This window comes from Myotis lucifugus, unplaced genomic scaffold (assembly GCF_000147115.1).
Source record: "Myotis lucifugus unplaced genomic scaffold, Myoluc2.0 scaffold_66, whole genome shotgun sequence".
Classification (NCBI taxonomy): domain Eukaryota; kingdom Metazoa; phylum Chordata; class Mammalia; order Chiroptera; family Vespertilionidae; genus Myotis; species Myotis lucifugus.
In genome coordinates this window covers 1775118-1803015 of record NW_005871114.1, presented here as the reverse complement: position 1 = coordinate 1803015, position 27898 = coordinate 1775118, and the positions used below count along the sequence as shown (strand labels likewise).

General features: G+C 45.6%; 2 protein-coding genes across 11 annotated transcripts in view; one reads left to right on the top strand and one right to left on the bottom strand.

Annotated features, from left to right (window-relative positions):
• Positions 1-29: 29 nt before the first annotated feature.
• On the bottom strand, positions 30-27237 carry MMS19 (MMS19 homolog, cytosolic iron-sulfur assembly component). Of its 8 annotated transcripts, none has more exons than XM_006089975.3 (31): positions 26878-27232; positions 20830-20878; positions 19042-19142; positions 18163-18248; positions 17705-17779; positions 17221-17290; positions 16713-16841; positions 16560-16621; positions 12121-12207; positions 11633-11707; positions 10701-10778; positions 10133-10271; positions 9718-9872; positions 9298-9376; positions 8937-9062; positions 8666-8747; positions 8022-8122; positions 7768-7917; positions 6276-6431; positions 4630-4729; positions 4033-4135; positions 3823-3891; positions 3476-3602; positions 2957-3057; positions 2754-2810; positions 2423-2609; positions 2031-2113; positions 1731-1895; positions 1597-1656; positions 496-596; positions 30-416 (listed from the first exon to the last, which is right to left on the bottom strand). In XM_006089975.3, the coding sequence occupies exons 1-31, from the start codon at positions 27218-27220 to the stop codon at positions 389-391; spliced, it is 3324 nt and encodes a 1107-aa protein (XP_006090037.1). In that variant the 5' UTR covers positions 27221-27232; the 3' UTR covers positions 30-388. The 8 variants fall into 8 exon arrangements, 7 of the variants coding, with proteins under 7 accessions (XP_006090037.1, XP_023610633.1, XP_023610634.1 ...); XM_014456905.2 differs by having other exon boundaries at positions 35-416; positions 8022-8119; positions 26878-27233; XM_023754863.1 differs by lacking the exons at positions 20830-20878; positions 26878-27232 and adding an exon at positions 19227-19655 and having other exon boundaries at positions 35-416.
• A 518-nt stretch (positions 27238-27755) lies between these two features.
• The window catches only part of UBTD1 (ubiquitin domain containing 1), a 55549-nt gene continuing 55406 nt past the window's right edge, over positions 27756-27898 (top strand). For 2 of the 3 annotated variants that reach the window (XM_006089976.3, XM_006089977.3), the window contains exon 1: positions 27756-27888. In XM_006089976.3, the coding sequence (XP_006090038.1) occupies positions 27819-27888 (70 nt within the window). In that variant the 5' untranslated portion in view covers positions 27756-27818. The remainder of the gene's footprint in view (positions 27889-27898) is intronic. The other variant, XM_023754871.1, reaches the window with a different exon arrangement.

Genomic DNA, 27898 nt, shown 5'->3' with positions numbered 1-27898 from the left:
GGGCGGGGAGAGAATATCTGACAGTTCCATTATAAAAAGAAATCTTTATTCTTCAGCAGATATCCACACATGCACCATCCCTGGTCCTCAGGGCCACACTCATCTATCTGCATTCACTCCTCAGCAGCGTATCTTTTTCTGACATACAAATATGGAAGAGTCTTTAAGATCTTTCTTCAAACACAAGTAGTCTCACACTCAGTTACTCCACAATCCATTAGAAACCAGGACTGTTTCTTGTACAGCCGTGCAGCAGAGGCCCAGCATTTATGCTGTATCTGTAGGAAAGGCAATCAGAGGCCAATGGTCTCCCTGCCTTGGCAAGATGGCTCAATAGTTAGTAATTCCACGTTAGATTGTCAGAACAGTCTAGGCCAGGACTCAGGGCTCAGCTGCCGGGGCTTCCCAACAGAAACCTGTAGCAGAAAGAATGTTGGCAGCATTAGTGGTGAGGCTCATTTCAATCCCATCTCTCCCCACGACCTAGGAACTCACCATTCTCCCCTGGCTGACACTGCTTCCTTGCGCACCAGTCTCTTCTTGTCATCCAGAGGTTTGGCTAAGGCCCGGATCACCTGTGGTTTGTACGGCAGCAGCTGCGGAATAAGAGTTAATCTCAGCCTGTTTAGCCAAGGCAACCGAAAGAGCTGCTTCTCTGACCCTACAACTACTCTTGAGTCCTATTCTTTTTTTTTTTCTTTAGAACTATTGTTTATTAATAGTCACTATGTAAAAGCACAAAAGCATCATCAGAATATCATGGGAATTTAATGCTGGTTAATTTCTTTTTTTTTAAATTGTTTAAAGTATTACATATGTCTCCATTTTTCCCGATTGACCCCCCGCCCCCTACCCCACCACTCCTGTCCCCCAGGACAAGCCCCTACCACCCCAGTGTCCGTGTCCATTGGTTATGCTCATATGCATGCATACAAGTCCTTTGGTTGATCTCTTACCACCCCCCCCCACCCCCCCGCCTTCTGAGATTGGACAGTCTGTTCAGTGTTTTCTTTGTCTCTGGATCTATTTTTGTTCATCAGTTTATGTTGTTTATTATATCCCACATATGAGTGAGATCATGTGATATTTATGTTTCTCTGACTGGCTTATTTCGCTTAGCATAATGCTCTACAGGTTCATCCATGCTGTTACAAATGGTAAAAGTTCCTTTTTTATAGCAGCGTAGTATTCCATTGGTTAGATGTACCACTGTTTTTTAATCCACTCATCTGCTGATGGGCACTTAGGCTGTTTCCAAATCTTAGCTATTGTAAATTGTGCTGCTATGAACATAGGGGTGCATTATGTCCTTTCTGATTGGTGTTTCTGGTTTCTTGGGATATATTCCCAGAAGTGGGATTACTGGGTCGAATGGGAGTTCCATTTTTAAATTGAGTCCTATTCTTGAGTGATTCCAGAGGACGCTAGGTGACAGGATGACCATTCTGTGGTAGGGTATTCAGACAAATCCTTGCCTATCTGTACCCTGCAGTTCATCACACAGCAGGGTGGCCAGTCATGCTTGACTAAGGCAAAAAGGTACTTCTCTGGCTCTTAGAATTTTCCAGGCCAGAGAGGGACACCTGAGGTACTCACCACAGGGGTGGGCAGGCGAGTGAGCGCGTGCATACACTGCAGTGCAGCAATCCGGACAGCCTGGAACACAACCATAGGGAGGTGAGAGGAGACCCAAGAAGGACAGCTGCAGATGCCAGAGGTGCTCAACGTACCATGGAAGGGCTGGAGCTGAGGTTCAGGAACTTGGTAACGAGGGTGTCAACATGAAGACTCATGACTTGGGGTGCTTCTTGTAGAAGAGGCTGAAGGCAGCTGAGGGTGGAGAGCTGTACCACACAGTCGGGGCAGGACAGGGCCTCCAGCAGCAAGGAAAGCAGCTAAGGGGCCACAGGAAAGGTGGGGATGACCACAGACGTGGCGACGAGCCTGCTTCTCCTCCCCTCCCCTCTCTAGCTCAGCTGGGGGACAATGGCTTGGTCCCTTGCTTAGAGGCTCTGGACTGCAAGGCTTACCGTGGGCAGCTCTGGCAAGAGCACAGGCTTAGGCAGCCGGTTAAGTACATGAGACAGACCCTTCAGGTAATTTGGCTTCACATCTGTAAAAAACAGAGAAGCTTAGGGGAGAAACTGGGCTCAGACATACAGCTTGAGAATTCAACTCCAATCTGATGAAGCTGGGACATTAGCCTACATAGATGTTTAAAAAAAAAAAAAAAGCCCCGCAAGCTCAGAATAAGCAAGATCTATCCACCAACGGAAAAGAATGGGGTAAGAATCTGGAAGGTTAGCCCTTTAAGTACAGACCACACTGAAGAAGCACTGAGGTCCTAAATTATCTTACAGAATGAGGCCTGAGCCAAGGAGAGGCTTATAAATTTTGGGCCTTCCTTTTAGACTCTCCTTACCTTGGGGAGCAGCATGGAAGCCCTGGACCAAAGCAGGCACGTTATCTGTGAAGAAGCGCTGGCGGAACATGATCCGCACATCAGCATGGCCAGCACGAGTCAGTACGTCAGTGCAGTCAGACATGAGCAGAGAGAAGCCATCAGCTGCTTTTGGGCCTAGTTCTGAATCACTCAGGAGGCCCATGAGCTGGAAGAAAAGAGAGCCTTTGAGGTACATTGGGAGAAGACTCCTAAATACCCAGGAGGAGGATGACAGTCATTTCTGGGAGGAACAGGATCAACAGAAGTTCTGTTTAGGTCCTACATTCCCTTGTCTCCAGACTGGACTTACCCGATCTGTAAGGCAGGAACTGAGAGGATGATATCTGAGCACTAGGGCCTTTGTTACCTGTAATCAGAGAAGAGAATGGTCAGGGCATGACACAAGCACCAGAACCCTGAGAAGCATGCTATGCTTCCAGGTCAAATGGAGAAATTTTTTTTTACCAGACATCATAATTGTGTGTTTAATGAGAATCCATTCCGACTCCTTACCCAGAGAAGCAGTGTGAAGGCCTGACTGCGATGGGCCCCAGAACCCAGCCCAGCCTCCACTTTGTCCACAGCCAGCTGTAGGAATTCATCCAGCTGTTGCCCTAAAAAGAGAGGAAATGATGCAAAGGCTACATATTTTTCCTTTAACAATGAAGGACGTAAATCATATCAGTGCAGAGCTCCCCGAGAAGCCACGAGAAGAGAACAATATCACTCAGCTCTGGAACCAGCACGAGAGCCTGCTATCCCTAAAGCGCAGGGCTGCTGGCACTGGAAGAGTTGTCTGCTCCCAATAAAGAAGGATCCCTGACAGCTCCCTGTAGGGAGCAGGATGACAGATTAGACACAGCACTCTGCTGTACCCCCTCATCTCTGTCCTGTAATGCTTTGTCCAAATGCTCTCAACTTGTCCCAAGGACTGTCCCCTGGGATCCCCTATTATATGTACTATTAGCAGGCTCCTTTTTAAAGAAGAATGAGGACTGAACTTCAAGATCCCATCAGGATGGCTTCCCGTACCTGCAGGGTGCTTGTTGAGGAGTCCTGCAAAGCACTTGGCAGCAGCAGTGGAGGAGAAGGGGCAACCCTGGCAGCAGCTCAGCTCTAAAAGCTCCCGCATAAGTTGGTTCAGCTGAGGGATTTCCACCTGCAGAAAACCTGGTCATGTAATGGACCCAGAGAACACTTTGAACTCACAGAGATAACCAGTGAAAGTGGCAGCAGGGCCAGGATGGACGAGAACTGCATTCCTCAGTGGGGAAGTAGATCAGCTTAGTCCTCGACGAAGTTCAGCCCAGCAGCCACTTGGCATCCACCTCTCCTCGTCAGGGTTAAACTAGGGTAACTCCCCAAATGTGTTTACTTACATTTCGAGGCAGGGAGCAGACAAAGGCCATAAGCAGTGCAACCAGCCTCCTCTGTCCCGAGGAGCCATCCTATAAAGGAAGAAGAGCGTTATCAAGCCTGTCATACCAGCCATAGGCTTATCGGTTCCAACAGCCATCCCAGATTAGCCCTAGAAATTTCAAGGACAGAAATCTCAGGATTCTACCCCATCTGATCCACCAGACCCTCACCTGGAATGGCTGGAATCTGCAAGGGAAGCTGTTTTCAGGCAGAAAGGAGATGTTGCCATCCAAGAAGAGGGGCACAATGCAGGCGACACTCTGGGCAGCTAAGCTAGGGGTAGAGCACTAGGTATCACCAAGGAGCTAGGGTTGTATAGTAGCCCTGGGGTTCCCATTAGAGTCACCGAGTCAATGGGTCTGAGCATGATCATTCACATATTCAACAATTATTAATTCAGCACATATATGCCAGGAACCGTTCCCATTCTAGGCCCTGGTGACAGAGCAGCAAGTCAGACAGATCTAATCCATGTTCTGGAGCTCACAATCTAGTGAGAGAACGCAACGTGTATTTTAAAAATGCTCCACAGGTGATTCTTATGCACATCTGCAGCTAAAAACCATCAGTCCATGGTTCACCCGCTCCCATGGTCCATGGTGCTAAAAGCCCCTTTCTTACTTTGCCAGCAAAACTTACAAGACAAACGGCTGCCTCCACATTTGATACTGGGTAAAAGGACAGCTCAGAAGGCAGCTACCTGCTACTGCTCCCCAAGATTGCTATCCTTTTCCCGGGGATCAAGCCACATCCATGATTATACTCACTCAGGGCTTAAGTGGGTGGTGGCAGTGCCAATGACAGACACCATGGCGGCCAACACTTCATCCTCCAACAGCACTTTTCTCATAACTGAGTGCTCCTTCTCTGTAAAATCAAAACAACAACACACACGCAAAACAACGCACACACAAACACAGGGCCATGACTATGGTTTATTTCATTTTATTTTTTAAAATATATTTTTATTGATTTCAGAGAGAAAGGGAGAGGGAGAGAGAAATAGAACCATCAATGATGAGAGAGTCATTGAGCAGCTGCTTTCTGCATGCCCTACACTGGGGATCAAGCCCACAACCTGGTGTGTGCCCTGACAGGGAATCAAATAGTGACCTCCTGGTTCATAGGTCCAAGCTCAACCACTGAGCCACACAGGCCGGGTGCCATGACTATGGTTTAGATAATTAGGTCCCGTCATCATGACAGGCTGGACTCCAGTCACAGCAGCAGTGGTTTCTAACCGGTTCTGTCATAGTGCTGTAGACCAGAGAGCCAGCAAGCACCAGAGCAGGAGTAGTCTAATGTGGGTACAGAAGCTCTTGAGAACTTTGTACACAGTCCTTAGACTGGGCAACAATGGAACATAAGGCCTGCTAATATGAACATTCTTAATATCAGAAATAGTTATGTTAACCTTTTCAATAACTTAAAAGATAACATGGGTTTATCTTTATGGATTTTCATTGTCATAGCAGCTACCATATATCAGAGCCCTTGACTGGAATCAAACCTGGGAACGTTTGGTCCGCAGGCCAACACTCTATCCACTAAGCTAAGAAAGCTAGGGCTAGATATTTCTCTTTATCTCCCCCTAATAAGTGAGGAAACAGAGGCTTAGGAAGGCTAAATATCTTCACCTAAGTTAGTGGTAGAGTTGAAGCTGAAACCCAACCAGGTTTACGTAACTCCAGAGCGGATTCTAACTAAACTAATTACATAGCAATTAAACAGATGAAAGGTGTGCATCCTTTTTTTTTATTTTTTTTATTTTTATTGATTTTTTACAGAGAGGAAGGGAGAGAGATAGAGAGCTAGAAATATCGATGAGAGAGAAACATCGATCAGCCGCCTCCTGCACATCTCCTACTGGGGATGTGCCCGCAACCCAGGTACATGCCCTTGACCAGAATCAAACCTGGGACCTTTCAGTCCGCAGGCCGACGCTCTATCCAATGAGCCAAACCGGTTTCGGCCCTTTTGTTTTTTTAAAAAATATATTTTATTGATTTTTTACAGAGTGGAAGGGAGAGGGATAGAGAGTTAGAAACATCAATGAGAGAGAAACACCGATCAGCTGCCTCCTGCACACTCCCCACTGGGGATGTGCCCGCAACCAAGGTACATGCCCTTGACCAGAATCGAAGCTGGGACCCTTGAGTCCGCAGGCCGATGCTCTATCCGCTGAGCCAAACCAGTTAGGGCGGGTGTGCATCCTTTTGAACATTATTAACATGAATGGATTTTAGTTCTTGCCACTGGCTAGGTCAGCACCCTTTGCTTGAAGCTAAATTGTAAAATGAGCCTCTGCTGGCATAAAATGCAGTACCAGCAAAAACCCGAGGGTGGCAGTGCTGTCCACTAGTGGAAGGCGGAGGTCTAGAGGAGAGGTAGGAGGTGAGGTGGAGAAAGTTACCTGGCATGGAAGCCTGCACAGCCAAGGCAAGCAGGCAAGGTATAGCTGTCTGATGGAAATACCAGCAGCTTTCGGGGTCCAGCTGGCATTTTTCTGCCACCCGCTGGAGGCTCTGACAGACAGCAATCACTTCACTCGGTTCTGCAACCACATTCCCTGTGTGGGGAGAAAGGATTCTCTGTAAGGTTTCCCTAAAAGCACTTCTAGGTATTTCAGATAGAGCAGATGGAAAGAACAACCAAAGATGAGTGACCAAGAGTGTCTTATTAAAGAGCCGAGTCATTTTATTCTTTTGGATGTTCTTTTTCCTCTATTCAGATTTCAGAGCTGAGACCTGCCAGGCTCTGCAGCAAAAGCATTCACACACTTTTTCTCAAAAAAAATTTTTTTATCATCCTAGAAGGATCATTTTCCCCATTTTATAGAGAAGGAGGTGGCAGCTCAATGAAACTCCCAGTGGTTTTTCCAGGGTCACAGTAAGTGCAAAGTCAGGAATCTAACCCAGGCCACACTCTGAGTCATGTTTTTTCTACTGTGTAGCGGATCATCCACTGTTGACTGGATCTACCACAAGGGCTGGGCAGTGCAAAGTAGGGAGCTTAGGAATTAGTGAAGACCCATGGTGATCATGTATAGGTTTGTAGTACCAATTGCCACTGTTACTAGTGCCTAGAATATTCTCAAACTAAAGAGTGTGTACTAATCACCCAGAAATCCTGTTAAAATGCAGATTCTGGTCCTGGCCAGTGTGGCTCAGTTGGTTGGAGGGTCATCCCATGCACTGAAGGATCATGGGTTCGATTACTGGTCATGTTGCATACCTGGGTTGCAGGTTTGATCCCTGGTCAGGACGTGTGCAGGCAGTAACCAATTGATGTTTCCCTCTCTCTAAAAATCAATAAGATATATCCTTGGATGAGGATTAAAAAAAAAAAAAAAGCAAAGTCAGATCAGTGGGGCCTGAGATTCTGCACATCTAACAAGCTCCCAGATGATGCCCATGCTGCTGTAGCATGGCCTTAGAGTGGTACTTTTCATTACTGGCTCCAAATTAAAATCACTTGGGCACTCTTTTGTTGTTGTTAATCCTCACCCAAGCATATTTTCCCATTGATTTTTAGAGAGAGTGGAAGAGAGGGGGAAAGACAGAGAGAGAGAAAAATTGATATGAGACACATCAATTGGCTGCCTCCCGCACTTGCCCTGACCAGGGCCAGAGATGGAGCCTGCAACTGAGGAACGTGCCCTTGACCAGGATCAAACCCGTGACCCTTTGGTCCAAGGGCTGAAGCTCTATCCACTGAGCCTCTTAATAATTACTGGTGCCCAAGTCCCATCCTTCCTCACAGATTGGTTTAGTTGGACTGAGTGAGGCCTAGGCATCAACATTTTATTATAAAGTTCCCATCCACTGCCTTGGAGGCATCAACTTCAAACCTGACTATAGCTCCCCATTCAGCCCGGCTCCTTAAAGATCATTCCTGGTACTTACCTTTGTTCATCTGGCAGAGATGCTGCAGCAGCAGAGGCAGGGTCTCCTTGACAATGCTGGGATGTGTTGATACAGCTGACAAGGCTTGCAGACAGCGCAGATGCCGGGAGCGTTTGGTGGACCCATCCTCTCTAGCCAAATCCGACTCCCCTGAAAGCAACCCAGGAGACAAGGTTTCCCTGTGTGATGGCAAGCATGAAGGCCCTCAAGCCTCCCTGGGAAGGGGTGGGCCACGGAAGCTCAGGGACACATACCCATGCACAGCTCCTCAGCAAGCTTGGGCACTAGGTGGCTGCTGAAGGCCACAGGGTAAAGAGTGGCCAGGGTGCCTGATGCTTCCAGTGCTGCCACCCTGCTGGGGACACGGGGCAGATGTGCATTAGTTGAGACCTGGTCCACCATTCTCTTGCCTAGACCTGCCATTAGGCAGATTCAGGAGTATAGTCTCCTGAGGCCACCTTACTGAAGAGCAAGACTCAAGTACCTAGTTGAACAGGGCTTTTTTTTGTTAATCCTCATTTTATATATTTTCCATTGATTTTTTTTTTTAAGAGAGTGGAAGAGAGGTGGGCAGGGGGAGAGAAACATCAATGTGAGAGAGACACATTGAGTGGTTGCCTCCTGAATGCACCCCGACTGGGCTGGGGATTGAACCTGCAAACCAGGTACGTGCCCTTGACTAGGAATCAAACCCATGACCCTTCAGTGTGCAGGCTGATGTTCCAACCACTGAGCAACACTGGCCAGGGCTGGATAGGGTTTCTTAATGCCCAAGAAAAGAGAACAGTTCCATATCTCCAACCACTAGGAAGCCAGAGCCAAGCACAAGGCCCACCTCCCCTAGGCAGGAAGCAGAGCCCTGGAACAGCTTGCTCTATCTTGTTCTTTAGATTCTCACCAACTCTGGGCATCCTCTTCCAGGAAGCTCAGTCTATACAGGTGACCCACGGCCAGCTCCAAGTCCCCAGGAGACAGGAGATCTGTTAGAAGGGAACAGGAACCGCATCTTTCTTCCCCTGCAGCCACCACAACCCTTCCAAAGTCCCATTAGAAATCTCAAGTCAACCAGGGTTGCAGTGAGAACTCGGGAATTAAGACTTCTTTTCACTCAAGACAGAAAATCACAAGAAAGGGACCAATACCCCATCTTTTCTTTCTCTTAAGTGTACCTGGCTGGGCACCCAAGACAGTGAGGGTACGGATGCCAACAAGCTGAAGTTGGGTGTTGGGGTCAGTCAGGGCTGTGAATACCAGTGAGCATAGCTGGTCCTTGAAGGCACTCAGAGGCCTTTCACCTAGGGAGAGACAGTCCAGGTTAGAGGGAAGCCCTGACTCAGCAGTGACACAAAGACTATTGGGGGCAGATTTAAAGCGCTTAATCCACTGAGTGTCCAGGAAGTACACTGGGAAAAAATAAACAGATCCCACCCATTCAGTGGTTTGTTTTTATGCTACAATCTCAGAATGACAGGACCACTGTTCTAGACTCCTTATCCATGGCACTCTGCCTACTCTGGAAGGTGATCTCACCCTTGTCTTCAGAGCTCCATTTCTGTTGCAGCTTCAAGAAACCCAGGATCATTTCAAGGATTGTCCGCCGTTGGTTGCTCTGTAATGTTTTAAGGGATATTAGAGCCAAAGAACATAGGGTGTGGCAAAAGTAGGTTTACAGTTATATATGGAACAGTTTATTCTTATATTCTTATTTATCATTGTATTATTTTCCATAGGAACAACTGTAAAAGATTTCAGTCCTACTACTTTGGAAGTGGGGTGAATTATTCTTTTATGTAAGTGTAAGGAAAAGAGTAAACAAGGGAACCAGCAGTAGTTAATCAAAGCAAAACCCCAAATCTGCTATCTGGGCCTAAGTTCAATGCTTAGGTCTCTGTGAGAAAAGGCTCCTAGCAAGGGGTCCCATCATTTCCTGAAAAGACAGCACTTCCTTACCTGACTGTGCTTGTGGAATTGTTCCAGCAGCAAAGGCAGTACATTGCTGGTGATGTGGTGACAGGCCCGGGCAGATGCACCTGCAGCTGCCTGCAACAGCTTGGCACTAGGCCACACCAGTTTCATGTCGGGTTCACACAGATGGTGCCTGCAGTCTGGAGAGGCAGCGCATCACATACCTGGGAGTAGGCTGAACGTGGCCTGCTTCCCCCGCAGTACATCCAAGTTGGAGACTGAGGCAAGGGACAGTTTGCTAGCAGTTACCATTGAGTTAAAAATAAATTCAAAGTAGGGTTCCAGCCACCCCCGCCCCCAATCACTGAACATGGTGGGCTACTTATGAAAGGTCATTGGCCCTTAAGGAATTGCTCTCTGTTGTGCTCACTCCCCTTTCTGGCTTCCATGGCTCTGTTACCCTGTAGAATGTTGCTAAGGAAGAAGTCAAGGACGTCCTCAGCATCAGCCCTTAGCACAGAGCGAGACAAACACGCAGTCAGGGAGTGGAGGGCTGCTAGGCCCTCGGCCTCCACCCGCTCACTTGCCGTCTGGAACACCTGTCAGGGAGGGATCCCATGGCTACTGAGGTGAGCCTGCACCAAGTGCGACCCCCACCCACCTTCTGCCTATTTCCTTGGGGGGTTGGGGTTAAGAACCTTTAGGGCATAGCGATGGAAATTATTCCCTTAAATGAGTTTCTTCTTAATTGGTGTATTCTCACCAAGTCCTTAGCACCACGGGGATTCACACACATACATTTTGAAAAAGAGAATGTCAACTGTGAGCCACCACTGGGATGCCTTATCTTAGGTCTCTCCCTTTCTCCCTCTATTCTGCATGGTGACATAGGCACATGACTATGCCCCATTGCTTGCTTGTTGAATAACCAGGCACAGCAACAGATGGAAAAACACAGGGTGAATTATTTCCCCTGATGCTTGACAACTGGGAGTTAACAGTAGTGAGTTTATCTAAGTAACACTCACCTCTCTGCGGATAGAAGCCCAAAGGCTGGGGAGGAAGTCCTTCAGTTCCTTCTGTCCGTACACAGCACAGCAAGCATTCTGCCAAGAAAGTGAAGGTATTGGCTAACCAACACTACCTATCTCAGACTTCCTAAGATAGGCAGATACCTCAGCACAATGGCATCTGAAGGAGCCTGGCTCTCAGAGGATTTTATTATTATTATTTTTAAAATATCTTTTTATTGATTTCAGAGAGGACGGGAGAGGGAAGGAGAGATAGAAACATCAATAATGATAGCGAATCATTGATCCGCTCCCTACTGGGGATTGAGCCTGCAACACGGGCATGTGCCCTTGACTAGAATCGAACCCGGGACCCTTCAGTCTGCAGGCTGATGCTCTATCCACTAAGCAAAACCAGCTAGGGTTCAGTTGGATTTTATAATACTAATACCCAGAGCAAGAAAAATAGGTGCTCACCCTCACTGATGAAAAACAAGCATCAAGAGGGAGCTCTGTTCAGCCTTTCCTTGGTGGCCACTCAGTTACTACATGACAAGACAATACGCAGCTGGGGCCTTTAGGTCAACATGTAGGCCCAGATCCTGGTAATCCCTCTTTAGAGGCCCACTGAACTGTTCCCTGGCTCTCCAGTAATCTATAATCCGTTAGCACCCCTAATTTGTCTATAGCGGTTCTCAACCTTCCTAATGCTGCGACCCTTTAATACAGTTCCTCATGTTGTGGTGAACCCCAACCATAAAATTATTTTCGTTGCTACTTCATAACTGTAATTTTGCTACTGTTATGAATCGTAATGTAAATATCTGATATGCAGGATGTATTTAGGCAACCCCTGTGAAAGGGTCGTTCGACCGCCAAAGGGGTCGCGACCCACAGGTTGAGAACCGCTGGTCTAAAGGCAGCTGGACCCCAGAAGAAAAATCACTCACCAGAGTCTGCAGAGAATCCAGCTTGGCACTCAGAATCTCAGAATCCACCTTTTCAATCAGCAGAGGGAGCAGGAACTGTGGGAGAGACAGAGGAAGAACTGAAGTCTGAGATAGGTAGTATTGCAGCCACACCAAGGCCAACCATGTCCCCAGGGCAGGTGCTACACTCAAGAGCTCTTCTTATGACTTTAAGCTAACCTTCCTGCCAAGATGAGGCCAGACCCCCAGTTACCTGAAAAATGGTTGACAAATCTGTAGGATCTTAAAAGATAGCACTAGATAGGGACTGGATTACTATTTTAAAGAGGAGATGGTAAAGTTTTCAACATTGAAGGTCTGAAACACTTCCCACACAAGCCTGAGGACACTTGCAGGATGTCATACCTTAGAACGTATACTGGATCTTTCTTTCCCCCCATACTTTTACAGTTCTTTCCTCAGAGCCTTCTGTGGGCTGAGGCTACATACCCTACTGTGGGCAGACCTACCTCAGCGAATCGTGGTGTGGAAGCCAGCACAGCTCGGAGACTCAGGATGAGATCGTCTCTCTGGATACCATGAGGATCGTTAGGTGGCTGGAAAAGGGAGAATGGCCATGTGTTTGTATAACTCTTTGAACACAGGCTTGAAACTGACAACCCAAAGAACGGAGTGGGATATTTACAGCCAATCTATATGATACAAGGCTCCAGCAGGAAGACATGCTCACTCTTACCTGTTCCTTGGGAATGTTCGTCTTTGGGGAATTTATTTCCTATCTGAACACATGGTTTCTATCTGATCTGTCATCTCATCATTCAAAGATAAGCATCATTAACTCTCCGGTGCATTACTTTCTTCTCTCCATATATATTATGACTGTGTTAGTAGACACTCTTTCCCTTTAAAATATGTACTTTTAAATCCCCCTTTCATGGACGTTTCTTTTTTTTTTTTTAACCCTTTTCAAAAAGGTGTAATTCTGGCAATATAAAAATCACTGATGTTTTTTGCATCAAGACAGCAGACTGAAAACATACACCAGCTCTAGCCGGTTTGGCTCAGTGTCGGCCTGAGGACTGAAGGGTCCCGGGTTCGATTCTGGTCAAGGGCACATAACTCAGTTGCAGGCTCCTCCCCATCCTGGGCCCTGGTCAGGGCTTGTGCAAGAGGCAACCAATTGATGTGTTTCTCTCACATCGATATTTCTGTCTTCCACTCTCTCTAAAAATCAATGGAAAAATATCCTCGGATGAGGATTAAAAAAAGAAAAGAAAACTTGCACCAGATTTTCTTTTCTCTCTTTAGAAACCCCATGAAAAATACAGTTAAAAGGATTTTCTTTTGTTTTTAAAGATATCAAGTTAAAGGTTGAAGAGAACAGGATAAGAGATATTAGCAACAAAGTTGTAGAAGCTGAAAAGCAGATGGGTAAGAAGAAAATGACTCAGTAGAGCCCCAAAAAACAGAATCCTCAGTAGGTTTGGGGAAAGCTGAATAACTACCCATATACAGTCCTTGGAAAGCTTAGAAACTGGCAGTAACAAGTACCTCTGGAATTTCAGAATTCTCTCATAAAGTAACAAAACAAAAAAAAAAGAAAATATGAAAGAAAAGGTAAGAGATTCAATAGTCTCACAAAAGATTAATAGGAATTCCAAAAAGAAGAAATAGAGAAAGCAGACAGGAAGAAATGCAAGAAAATTTACTAGGACTAAAGTACACGAATTTTTAGACTGACAGGACCTACCAAGTACCCAATACAATACATGAAAACAGACCCATAGTAAGGCACATTATTGTGAAATTTCAATATTTAGGGGGCAAAATCAAACTTAAAATTAGGGAGAGAAGTAATTATAAAGGTTTATGAATCAGAAGGAACTTAGACTTCTCCAAGGAACTGAAATCTATAGGTAAATGCAGAAATGCCTTCAAAATCTTGGGGGAAAAGAATTTCCATTCTTGAATTTTATATCCATACTATCAACAAGTGGGAGGAAAGCATGAAGACATTTTAGATTTACAAAATCTAAAAAAATTTCACTTTTGTATATCCTCTCTCAAGAAGCTAACCAAGGTTGCACACCACCACAATGAGGGAGTAAACCGTAAAATGAGGCATACATGCACACAGGAAATAGGAAATCTGATCCAAGAGAAAGGATAAAGGAATCCCTAGGATGATGGTGAAGGAAGATTCACTATCTACTCTGCATTAGGAGTAGAAAGCAACCAGTTGAGACTGTATGGCCAAGTTAAGAATAGTTTTACATTTTTAAATGGTTGAAAAAAAATCGAAAGAATAATAATATTTGTGACTTGAAATTATATGAAATTTATATTCTTACATCCATAAATTAAGTTAAAAAAATTCTTATTTTTTAATTACAGTTTACTTCCAATATTATTTTGTATTGGTTTTAGGTGTACAGCGTAAGTGGTTTGACAATCATATACTTTACCAAGTGTTCCCCCAATATTTCCAGTACCCACTTGGTACCACATAGTTATCGCAACATTGATGCATAAATTAAGTTTTATGGCAATACAGCCACTGTGCTATATTCCAATGTCTATGGCTGTTTCTGTGCTAGAACAGCAGAGCTGAGCTACAAGAAACCAGATGGCCTGCAAAGCCTAAAATAGACATTATCTGGCCCTTTAGAGAAAAAGTTTGGTAACCCCTGTTCTACAGTGAGCATACAGATATAGTGAAAGTCAAAGGAACTATCATTTATACTGATGTGATCCGCTATGATGATGGCATATGGCCAAAATGCATTGATAAGACCATAAAGAATATTTCTAACACAGTGATACTAAAAGCCAGGTGTCTCTATTTTAATTGACAAGAGCTTTCTGCTTCCCATAGGATGCAATGCAGAACACACACAAGTCTTCTCGAAGAAGAGAAATTCTCCTGTCATTATCTATATAACCTTGTTTTGCCTAGAATATCTCTGAGAAAATATATAAGCTATTGGGAACAGTGATTATCTCTAATGGGAAAATGTGTGGTGGCTATAAAGGGGTACAATGCATAATTCTCTATACTTTAAATGTTGAATCATGCTCATTTGTGTTAACTTTAAAAAAAATGAATGACATACTCTTCCCTACCCCCAAATTATAAATGCATATATTCCAATAATTCCACTTTTACGAATTTATCCTACTGTTATACCCATATATGTGTGAAATGATACATGTACAGGGTATGTAAATTGTAGCATTGCTTGTAACAGCAAAAGATTAGCAACCAACCTTAATTCCATAAAGGACTAGTGAAATTAATTGGGTATTTCCATGCAAAGGAATGTTACACAGCCATAAAGAATAAAACGAGCTAATATATATACTAATATAGAACAGTTTCCAACATATACTGTTAAGTGAAAAAGGCAAAATATAGGAAAAGTGTACATATATGTGCTACCACTTTGGGGGGGGAGGGGATATAAAACATTTGCTTATATATGGATGAACAAGCTCTGTATAGACATAATTGATAAAAGTGGTTGACAGTGGAGAAGAAACTTGAGAGGTAGGTTTTTTTCTTCACCTTTTGGATTTTGAATCACGTGAATGTGTTATCTTCTCAAAACAAATACAAAATAAAACAAAGCAAAACCAAGCCTAACCAAGAGCTTTCAAAATTTTAAAGCTACACATTCTGAGTTAGAAATAGTGATATTTATTACAAAAGAGATGAAAGGAATTTCAGGAGAGAGGTGGCCCCAAGCAACGTAATTTCAACTGTAATAAGCTGGTAAGAAATTCCCTATGGCAAAGATGACTGTGTAACTTTAAAGCAATGAGATTCAATATTCTGATGTTGTTTGTGATATAACTCCTTTCATTTCTTCCAAACCACTAATGCTTGCAGTGATGAGACCATGAGTATCTGGAAATAGAAGGGAAATGAAGATAGAGAAAGGGAGGAAGGTCCAAGAAGGTCAGAGCAAACACTTCCTGTACATACTGTGCTCAAATGTTTCTTCTTTGATTTGTCAATTTGTTTCTACTGCCTGAGATGCCCCAGTGGACTCCAGGATCATATCCTAGACATCCCTCAGAAATCAACTGAAATCCTAACTATCTTATCTGTGAAGTCAGTTCCTGCCTACTGTAGCTCACACTGAAATCTGTCTTCTCTGAAAAACTATAACACCACTCATTTCAGTCTATAATCTCATATTGTTACTTAAATGTTTCAACATTCAAGGGCTGGAACCATGTTTTACAATCCTGTAGCCCTCAGCATTAAGTACACTGGTAAAGAAGTTAAGAATCCCCCTACATGCCTGCTGAATTGAATTCTTCCTTTGATGGCAAATGTTTCTCCATTTCCCAGTTTACTAAAACTACGTTCCTAAAGACAGGGAAAATTACGTTCCCTCAATGCCTAGAACTGGGACTGGCAGATAGCAGGCACTCAACGAAAACTTAAAAATATATATATATTTTACTGTCAAACTGCAGCGGGAAGGCCGGGGAGGGTAGGGGGGCAGAAGGGGTGGGTAAGAGATCAACTGAAGGACTTATATGCATGCATATAAGCATAACCAATGGACATAAGACACTGGGGGTAGAGGAGGCCAGGGGATTGTCAAGGGTGGGGGAAAAAAGGAGACATATGTAATACCCTTTGTAATACTTTCAGCAATAAAAAAAAAAGAAAAAAAATATATTTTAAAGTTGATTGCAGAGAGGAAGGGAGAAGGAGAGATAGAAACATCAATGATGAGAGAGAATCATTGCTTGGCTGCCTCCTGCATGCCCCTACTGGGATCGAGCCCACAACAGGGCATGTGCCCTGTCTGGGAATTGAACCATGACCTCCGGGTTCATAGGATGATGCTCAACCACTGAACCACAACTGCCAAGCAACGAATATTTAAATGAATGAGAACAAACGAATGAATAAATGAAAGTTACTACTTACAGGGGTAAAATCAATAGGGAAGTAACAGGATGTCACTTCAAACAACTCTTCCACAAAGGGTCCTAAAGCAACGGAGAAAGAATGAAGTTGACTTACAAGCTTCACTCATCTCAACAAACCTCCCCCACCTAATTCAAGGCTACAAAGATGTACCGAGGCTATAGTCCCTGGAGATGAGGTCATGGACAATGCGGAAGGCCACCAGAAGGTTACGGGGATCCTTTTCTCCATCCATCACCTGGATGAAGCCAAAGGTGAAGTCAGCTCCTAGGCCCTTCAGCTCTGGGGAGGAGAGAACAAGGTCACTACTGTCCCATGGATAGAAAGTTGGGCTTTCTTTTGGCTTGTGTTCTCCCTCTACTACCACTGCCTCCCCTTTCCTGCCTCCCAGAGAGAGGACCCTTTTTGTTTCCCTATTACTCAGTGAAGAAGAGATGTGCAACAATATATAACTGTTATGGAGGTAAGAATTTAAAACAGCCCAATTCTACCCTTCTTTTACTTTACTGGGGAGTGCGTAGACCCCCAGTTTCCCTTTATCATTCTCTCTGAGTACTGGCTCTTCTATATAACCCCCAGGCTAAAATGAGTCCTGGTATTAGGGGGGTGGAGGACAGGATGTAGTCACTTTTCAGATTTCCTAGAGAGCCTTGCCTCTTACCTTCTTCCCGGGTTCGCATAAAGTTGGTGATAATACTGTAGACTGTGTGTCGGTCCACCTGTGGCAAAGACTTGGGGTGGGAGAGACAAGAAATAAATTAAGAAAGTGCTCAAAGAATAACTCAGCTGACACAACTACTTCCTGCTTTACAATCTCTTAAGTGGACAGTGCTCTTTATACCAGTATAAGATGGACCGAAGAGGAAATGCAGAGAAAGGACAAGGCTGTTAGCTCAGCACTACAGCAGGGGGCCAATAACCACAAACTGTCTGCGGTGTGCCTTACTTTTTTAGATGTAAGAGGACACAGGCCAGACACAATGGCATGCCTCCCTCTTCTTATACAGTAGCAAGGAACAGCATGTTAACATGGTCAAAGCCCTGAAAGAGTTGAGAACTTCAAAGGCAATTATTTTTTTGCCATCTAATTCTAGTTATGTGAAGGGCTGGAAGATAGAGAATACCAAGTGACTGTTATCACTCACCTGTACATGGACCTCCTGGAAGATGGCTTTAAGCACAGAGACAGCCAGCCCTGGGGGCAGGGTCACACACAGGCTCTGGGGGAAAGAGGAGGTATGTGAGCACTGAGAGAGTTCTAGCACAGCCTTCAAGACACAACCCTAACACAGGCCTAATTAGCTATAGTGGGAATCACAACATTCAGATTCAGCAAGAGTGAGAAACACGGTCCCTTTTCTCAAGTTGATTAGTTCTTTGCAGTACCTTCCAAGTTGGATCTGAATTTGTCCCCAAAGGATACTTTTACTTTCTAAAGTAAAACAGACTAAGAACTGAAGTGAAGCTGGCTGACACCAGCTCAGTCCCACATTTGGGCATCTGTTCCTCAGCACTCAGAGTCTCACCCCCAAAGGGCAAAGAGAATTCACTGGAAAAGGGCTTCTGCAAACATGATGTGTAATGGGAAAAAAGGAGAACTCACAAGTGCTCTCAACCCCCGGAGGACAGATGGGATCACAAGATGATGGTCCTTCAGCCGGTTCTCATAGAATAGGATGAGGTGTACCACTGCACAAACCAGAAATTCAGCCATTAGTCCACACAGGCTGGAGGAGGGCACATCAGGGCTCCTTCCCAGCGTTTCTGAGGGCTATTACTGCTTGGGCTTCACCACAAATTTCCTCCTTCACCAAGAGGTATGTCTCATGCCCTCCCATTGAGGGTACCTTGATTAGGCAGGAAAATAGGCGAACATCTTTTATTATCCATTCATACATAGACCTACCGTCAAACCCATGCTCAACCCCAGAACTACCTTTCCATAGAACTGGGGCTGCCAACTTTCTCAAAGGGCCAAGATTGTAAATATTTTAAGCTTGCAGGACATAGTATCTGTCACAATTACTCAACTTTGCTCAATTTGGCCACTGGAACATAAATGCAGCATAAACACCAGGTAAATAAATGGATATGGCTACATGCTAATAAAACTTTATTTATAAAAACAGGCTGCAGTTTGCCTTTAGAAGATAAATAATTTGTTGGCTTTTTTCCTTAGGACTTCAAAGCACTTTGATATTTCACTTCTTTTCCACTCCATCTATGAGACACTACTTTGTCCACTTTACAGAGGGGAGGATGCACTGAAAAATACTGTCTAAAATCAAGACTGTCTTGTCTTCTGTCTTAATCCTTATCATTTCTATGACATATACCCGTGAGGAATGAAGACTTTCAATTAGTAGTTCACAAATGCCTCTTACCCTCCTACCCCTCCCTCCCTGTAATGGCTTGAATAAACAAGGAAGGCCTTGCTTGGCTCATCAATCCAGGGAGATACTCCTACTAGTGATGCCAGTACCTTCCTTCTCCAGGAGCAAGGAGTGACACTGGAGTAGCACCTGTGACAAAAGCTGGATTCCTCGTTCCCGAGTTCGGGGTTCTGGATTCTCTAGAGAAGACCTGGGGAGAAGTAGGATAGAAAGCTTGACATTACCTAGTTCAAACTTTTAAAGAAGTAAATATTTTGCAATTAGTTACACTTACCCCCTGGGCATGGAAGCCAGCAAGGAAGGTATTCTGGAGGTGCTTAGGATTACAAATAACAGTAAGATCAGAGCCTAAAGAGCCAGTTCCCAGATTGATCTGGCATCATTAGAAGATCATGTTACACCACAGCCACCAGAAGTGCCCATCTCCAGGCACTGACTGGGTACTGGGCTTTCTCTTTCTCCCCTGAATTGTGACATTCCTCTGAAACACAGCTTAGCAGCTACATAGGGCTCAAGAGATGGCTGGCAACTGCAGTTTCAATCAAAACAGGAGGAGAATAAATATATTATTGCTAAAGAAGAAAAGCTGAGAACATCCACCAAGGTCCTGGGGGGGAGGGGGAACCACAACAACTTTGTAGATAGGAACTTGTAGAAAGGTCACTGCTCAGAAGCAGAAAACTGTGCATTTAAAAATAGACCAAGGCACATTTATTTTATAGCAGGATTATTCAGAATAGCCAAAATGTGGAAATAACCCAAATATTCATCAACTGATAAATGGTTAAACAAAATGTGGTATATCCATACAACAGAATATTATTCAGCAAGAAATAAAATACATGCTACAACAGGGATAAACTTTGAAAACACGATGCTATCTGAAAGAAACCAGACTCAAGAGACCACATATGGTATGATTCCATTTATGTGAAATGTCTGGAATAGGCAAATCCATACAGATAAAAATAGATTCGTGGTTGCCAGGGGCTGGGAAGAGGAGGGAATGAGGAGTGACTGCTAATGGGCATGGGGTTTCTTTTTGGGTTAGTGAAGATGTTCTAAAATTGACTGTGGTAAGGGTTGCACAAATCTGTAAATACACATTTTAAAATGGTGAATGTTATGATAAGTGAATTATATCTCATAACGGTGTTATTAAAAAAAAAGAAAAAGAAACAAGGCCAGAATAGCCTGAGTAGAAAGGCCAAATGGTTGCTTATGTGGAAGAAATGCATAATAGTGACCACCTACTCCCAACATCCCCAACCCACCCACCCAATGGCCATGACTGTTAATAACCTTTGCAATTAAATGGTCTACCAAGTATGAAATATGAGGAAAGCAGGCATTAGACTACAAGCACATACTTCCTCTGATGCTTGGAATATCTGATTAGGACAATCATCTTCCACCTGTTTCCCCAAACCTTTTCCTATAGTGGGCTCTGGTGCAAGGTCAGCTTCCTAGCAATGCCCAGCAGGGCCCAAGGCAGGTCTGAGTCAGATCCAGGATGACTAGAATCCCATGGGGGCAGGTGGGTCTTAAGAGGCATAGGAGGAACCCCAGCTCTAATTAAATAATAGTTGATGGTCTTCAACCAACCACCTCACCCCAAACCTGTGGGCTGATCCAGGAGCTGGTGTGGTCCATAGGCTATGTGCTCCCAAAACTTCCTTAGCAGCCTTAGGTGGCATGACATTTTTTTTAGGAGAAACAGGGGTTTAGCCTGAGGTACTGATAAGAGGGTGAGTGGTGGGTTGGGCTACAATAGGAAAAAGTCAGGACCAATTAGTTCCAGGAAAGCAGCATTGCACAAAACAACTTTTTGAGGCCAGGCTAGAGAAGGGCATTCTCGAGCAGAGGCTTTTTCTTACCCAAGGGCTTCCACCACTTGTAATACTGTGTAGCTTCCAGATTTCACATCTAGAGGAAATAAAAGAAAGAAATATGAAAAAACAAAAACCCACCCCAGGGTTCAATGGCTCATAGTGGGGCCCACTATGCTTGCCCAGAGCCCCCCTATATAAGAATCATTACTCTTAACATTCGAATATGAAGCTTCAAGTATAAAAATAGAAAAGTAATGCACATAAGGTTATTCATTACAGAATTATTTACAATAGCAAATGACTGCAAACAACAATGGCCATCAATAAGAAACCAGTTAAATAAATTTTAGTACATCCATACAATGGGATTCTATGTAGCAACTCAGAAAAAAGTGAAGACTAAAGAAATCACACACTCGCTAATAATGGGACAAGAGCTAAAAGCAGAACAGTGCACAAAAGTAGTATATGTTTTTGCACTAATGCCATTTTTCTGTTCCAGGACCTAATTAGGACTACCACACTGCAATTAGCCATCATGAATCCTTAGTCTCCTCTGGTCTGTGAAAGATTCTCAGTCTTCCTTGACCTTGACATTTTATAGAAGTATTTCACAGAAGGTCCCTCAATTTGAATTTGTTTATGTTTGTTTTCATTTATTCATAAAACTTATTGTAAGTCAGGTACTGTGTTAGGGGCTGGAGATAGAAATAAAAACAGGGAGCTTTTAAAGAGCCCACCGTATGTTGGGGCAGAAAGACATAAAAACAAATCACAGTATAACAAGTTTAGTATTACCATCCTATATAATAAAAACCAAATATGCAAATTGACTGAATGGCGGAACGACCGGTCGCTATGATGCACACTGACCATCAGGGGGCAGACGCTCAATGCAGGAGCTGCCCCCTGGTGGTCAGTGCGCTCAGCCAGAAGCCAGGCTCATGGCTGGCGAGCGCAGCTGCCACAGCAGGAGCCTTTCCCCGACTCCACAACAGCACTACTGAGTGGCAGCAGCAGGCACAGTGGGCCGGGATGAGTACGACCAGCGTGGCGCCTGGCGCCTGGCCCCGATTCGGGCTCCTCCCTGGCCTCCTGCCACTTGGTGCACTGCCACATCCCCCAAGGGCTCCCGGAGTGCAAGAGGGATGTCCGATTGCTGGCTTGGGCCCGATCCCGGTGCTGTTCTCTGTAGAAGGCAGTCTGTCTGAACAACTCAGTGACTCAGGAAAGCGCAGGGAACTCAGGGTGAGCCTGCCTCCGTGCCTGACTCACCCACTTGATGGTGTTCGCAGGACAGACCATGGTGGCCCAGCCTGTGCATGTGCAGCAGCTGCTGAAGCTCAAGCAGCAGGCCGTGCAGCAACAAAAGGCCATCCAGCCACAAGCTGGCAGGTGGACATCCCCCAAGGGGTCCCAGACTGCGAGAGGGTGCAGGCTGGGCTGAGAAGACCATCCCCCACCCCCACAGTGCACAAATTTCATGCACCGGGTCTCTAGTAGTGACATAAACAGAGTATGGGTTAACATAAGAAAGGAGTAATATTCCTGGGTTTATGGGCCATTCCTCACTAACTTTAACTGAGTCATTCTCTTAACACTATAAATTCTCCCAAATAAAAAATATCTGAAAGTACTGTTAATTACATACTTGGACTCCTGGGATGAAAGACGCTAATAAATAGTTAATTTAACTAAGGGTAGCCTCAATGGCATTAAGGAAAAATGTCAAAGTTCCTTTCCCTATATAGGTAGGCCTAAGTTTTTCCAATGTGTCCTAAGATTTGCTCTCTAAAAATGGACCTATTAGCACCTCCTAACTACCCACACTTTCCTCAGCAGGGCACCAGTTCCTGTGGGGCACCGAGTGCTGTCAAAGGAGTATTTATATGAGACTGACATAGAATGCACAATCAGACCTCTGTCTGATGGAGTTGCAGCCTCTTGAGACTTTGGAGTAGCAGCCAGGGAGGGGGAATATGTGAAGGAGTAGGAGAAAGAAATATCCCAATCAGGATTCAGTTCTATTCAAGCTCTCCAAATGTCCTTTCTGATGAGGATGCCACACACATTTCTCAGAACTATATTTTAGTGTTGTTTAATAGTCTAACAATCTTTTGGATTCAGGAATAGTAGTCTCCTCAGGGAATCACAAATTGTGGACAATACAATATAATAAAGACTGAAATGCAGGGCCCTGACCGGTTTGGCTGAGTGGATAGAGCGTCGGCCTGCGGACTGAGGGGTCCCGGGTTCGATTCCGGTCAAGGGCATGTACCTTGGTTGCGGGAGGATGCCACACACATTTCTCAGAACTATATTTTAGTGTTGTTTAATAGTGTAATAATCTTTTGGATTCAGGAATAGTAGTCTCCTCAGGGAATCACAAATTGTGGACAATACAATATAATAAAGACTGAAATGAAGGAAAATCCAAATAACTAAGAGGAAGAAAATTTATATCCACCACCTGTAAATTCAACATGTCCAAAAATCACACTGTTTGAAACCAGCAGTCCCTAACTCCATTTAAAAAAAAATTTTTTAAATTGATTTTAGAGAGGAAGGGTGAGGGAGAAAGAGCTAGAAACATCAATGATGAGAAAGAATCATTGATCAGCTGCCTCCTGCAAGCCCTCCATTATGGATCAAGCCCGCAAGCTGGGCATGTACCCTGACCAGAAATCAAACTGTGACTTCCTGGTTCATAGGTCAATGCTCAACCACTGAGCCATGCCAGCTGGGCCCAACTCCATTTCTCTTTTGCTCATTCTCAGGCTTAAAAATTTGGGGTCATCTTAAGAGTCCTCTGTCTCCTTCAAGCGCTATAGTTAGTCCTCAAATTCCACAGATTCTTCCTTCTCTTATGTCCATTCACTTACGTAGTTTTTTACAGCACATCTACTTATGCTAGTCTCCAGGAGACTGGTGGTAGGAATAGGAGGGTAGGATGTGGAGATTGTGTACAGAAACAGCTACTAAGCAAGTCTGCTAATAAGTATATGAGTGGTTGAAAAATAAGTACCGTAAAGATTATGACGTGTGAGATGATGTCTGGCTGGAGTAATCAGGAAACACTTGGAGGACAGGCAGTGAGCACTCAAATCTGGCCGTGGATCCTAAGTCTAACTTTGATTAGATAGAGCTAGTAGAGGGAACTGGAAAGGAATGCACTCAGGGAACAGCAAATCAAGGTGGCTGTCTGGAACTAAAGGTCCAGGAGAAAAGTGGTGAGAGTAAAGGCTGGGGCCAGGCAGTGGCAGCCTTTGAATGCCTGGCTGAGAGCCTTTCACCCTTAGAATGCCAGATCATTTCTCTTCCATACTTACACCTTTACATCTGACACCTACTTTCATCAGGAACCCAGGTAAAAAACAAAGTTGGTGGAAACTGCCTTTTTGATCACGGCATGTTCCTTCTGCATTTACAACTTGTAGGAGAAGCTGCGGCTGTGAGTGGCTGAATGGATGCTGATCTCTTTAGCACTAACAAAGCTTGATTTAGGATGGAGGATTAGAAAGTACATCTGATTCTAGGGACACTTCAAAACTCTGTCAGCCTTCAACAACCCTGACTCGGGCTGTGGTCTAAGATTGAGAATATCAATTTAATCCTTTTCAAATTCGCTTTCATTATGTGACTTCCTTGCTCAAGGACCTACAATGACTGCTATTACCTCACACCCCTCTGCCTGGAATCCAAAGTTATGCATAATCCAACCCCACCAAACCTTTTAAACCTTATATTAATAACATTTTACTTATCTGTTACTACCTGGTGCACAAAATTTAACTTCCTTTCTTAGAAGGGTTAAATTACAACAGGGCCAGTGTTAGTCTTAGCTGAGCTGAGTTAAATGTAACTAGACAATAGTTTAGGCTATTTATTTCAGGCAGAAAAGTATATAAATTTTACAAAGATATTTATAAGAACTTGGCATTCCTTCATCATGTCTTATGTTTTGAATTTGAAAAATTCAAAATTATTATGCTCATAACATATAAATGTGAAAGAATAGTTACAACTAACACTGATATAGCAGTGTTCTTTATCTTGGTTGGTGGTAGGTGTATGCATTTTTCAAAATCAGTAAACATACATTTAAAATTTGTATATTTCATTGAACATAAATTTTACACCAAAATAAACTGTAAACAAACTCTAGTTAATAATATGCCTACCAAAGTATTTGGGGAAAGTATACTGATATCCACAATTTAAATGGGTCGATAGGTATGTGATGCAGCAAGTTATATTAAAATGTTAATGGTAGAATCTAGATGGTGGGAATATGTTTCTTATGAAATTCTTTAGACTTTGCTGTAAGTTTGAAAATTTTCATAAAACACTGGGGAAAGTGACATTGATAATGCACTGTACTTGTTCATTGTAAGCACCGATAACACCCTGTTTCATAAAGCTGTAAGTGGTTAAACTTAGTGGAATGGCAGCATCAGGCATTTGCTCCTTGATGCTCCCATGCCACCTTGCACAGACTTCTTACAATTTTTTTCATGGTGTAGTGATCAGCACATATGTAGTCTAATTTGTATTTATATTCCTACTAGAGGCCTGGTGCACAAAATTCGTGCACTGGGGTAGGAGTGTCCCAGGTTTCTTGCAGTCCGGGAGCCCTCGGGGGATGTCCAACTGACAACTTAGGCCCGCTCCCCATCCTCAGTGCTGCTGCAGAGGCGGGAGAGGCTCCCACCACTGCCGCTGGGCTCACCAGCCGTGAGTCCGGCTCAGGGCTTCTGGCTAAGCAATGCTCCCCCTGTGGGAGCACACTGACCACCAGGGGGCAGCTCTTGTTGAGTGACTGCCCCCTGGTGGTCAGTGCAAGTCATAGCGACCAGTCATTCTGCAGCTCAGTCAATTTGCATATGAGCCTTTTATTATATAGGACTAGAGGTCCAATGCATGAAACTTGTGCATGAGTAGGCTTGCTGGCACCGGCTTCCCTCTGGCACCCAGGACCAGGCTTCCCTTGCAGCCCCAGCTTCATCTGAAAGGTCGTCTGGAAGGACGTCTGGTCTAATTAGCATATTACACTTTTATTATTATAGATTGCTTTGCACCTGTTTGGAGAATAACATGTGTTCAATAACGATGAAATGATTTAGTTAAAAGTGGAATTGCTAAGGACCAAAGTATTATACTTTCTGCAGATTCACTATATTCACTGATCACATATTCTAAAAGTTAATATGTTCAATTTTCAAGGGATACGTCCTTAACTTTTCCCCAAGCACGAAAAATTTCCAAAAATAGGCAAAACTCCTCTGTATTTGTGAGATTATTTTGTAGTCTGTTACTTAACACGAGGTCTAGAGGCCTCCTAATATTCAATAACTTTTAAGATTTTTTTCTAAAAGAGTGAAGTCTCAGAATTCCAAGGAAATCTGGAATTTGTTTTATTCAAATCTTAGGTAAGCTGTCAGAATTAAGTGATTCCTGAACTGGTCAAAAGCAGGAAACTGGAGATCTGGGGGAAGGATAAAAACCACCACCACATAAAAAAGTCATGAAACAAAATTAACCAAGAACTTTACGAAGAAACAGAGGGAAAGTCTGGAGGAGGATACGCAGAACATCACAGACTCCCCCAGGCTGGCTTCCCTTCTCTCCCTCCAGTTACAGCCAGCCCGAGCCCCGGCCGCCGGGCCACTCCCAGCATGCCGCGCGCCCGGGGCCGAAGCCGCGAATACACTTCTCACGTCAACCTCCCAGACACAACGTGCTTTCGCAGCGTGAGCACCGGATGCTAAACTGGAGCCTCTGGGTCTGGGCCCCGGTGTCCCACCTGCCTGATCTGCGAATCTCTTGCCCTCGCTGGGCCTGTTTCCTCGTCTGACTCTCCTACGTCGGGCCGGCGCACAGGGTAACTCAACGAAGATGAGGGGCGTAAAGACGCTTTAAGGAAGGTGCAAGGGACTCTCAGCCTGTTATGGCTCTTGAGTCCGCGATGCTCACAACCAGTCCCAGACCGATCTCTCAAAGTCACCGCTGTCCCTCACTCCCTTCCCGCCCGGCGCCAGTGCCGCTCCCTGCGGTCGGCCCCTTGCGGAAGCCGCGAGGCGACGTCTGCCGTACCTGCAGCCACTTGGTCAGCGGGGCCCTCCTGCTGACCCATGACGAAGTCGTGCACGAGGCCCCACAGGGCACCCGTGGGCGCCACCGCCTCCAGATCGGCGGCGGCCGCCATGACGCGAACTAGAGATCGTGGGAGGGGAAGTGGGCTGTGGCGCGGGACGGGCCTCTCGGCGCACGCGCCTCCTGAGCCAATCGCCTGGCGAAGGCTGAGGGGACGGGGCGTTCCCCGGGTCACGTGCTTGCCGGTCCTGGCGAGGCAGTTCCCGGGAGGCTGGAACGGCCCCTCCCCGAGGGCGGGGCCCAGGTCGGGGAGGTGGCTGCTGGGCTGGCAGCCGGAGGCCATGGAGGGCCAGTAACTTCTGGCCCGGCTACCCCGGAGACCGGCGGCGGGGCGGGTACCTGACTGGGTGGGGCCGAGGGGCGGTGCGCACCCTGGGGGAAGCCAATGAAAAAATCAGGCCCGGCACGAGGGGGCGGTGCCGTGGGTCACGTGCACACCTGCGGCCGGCGGCCCAGCGCCCGCACCGCGAGCCCGAGGCTGGGAGCGGGCCGGGCGGGGGCGGGGTTAGGCAGGTGAGTGACAAGCTCGGGGGCCGGCCCAGCCGGGAGTCCGGAGTGAGCCGGGTGTAGCTGCGGCGGTGCCCGCCCCCTCTCCGCCCCTCCAGCGGAGCTGTTCTCCGGCCGGGCACCGTCGCGGGCCCCCCTGGCCCGGCCACCTGGGACTGTGCTGGGGAGTCGGCCACCTCCCTCTCTCCCCTCATCCGCAAAGTTTGTGGCGAAGCCGGCGCCGGGGCAGAGCGAACCCCAGGGGGGAGGTCGGGGAGCGCCCGATGACGGACGGCAGGAGCCGTTGACCCCGGGCGCCGCTGTCCGGGACAGGAGTGCGGAGCAGTTGACCAGCCCGCCGCCGCCGGTGCATGGGGCCTGGCTGAGGATCCAGCATGGGCAACTGCGTGGGGAGACAGCGCGGAGAGAGGCCGGCCGCCCCGGGACACCCCCGCAAGCGAGCAGGTAACGACGG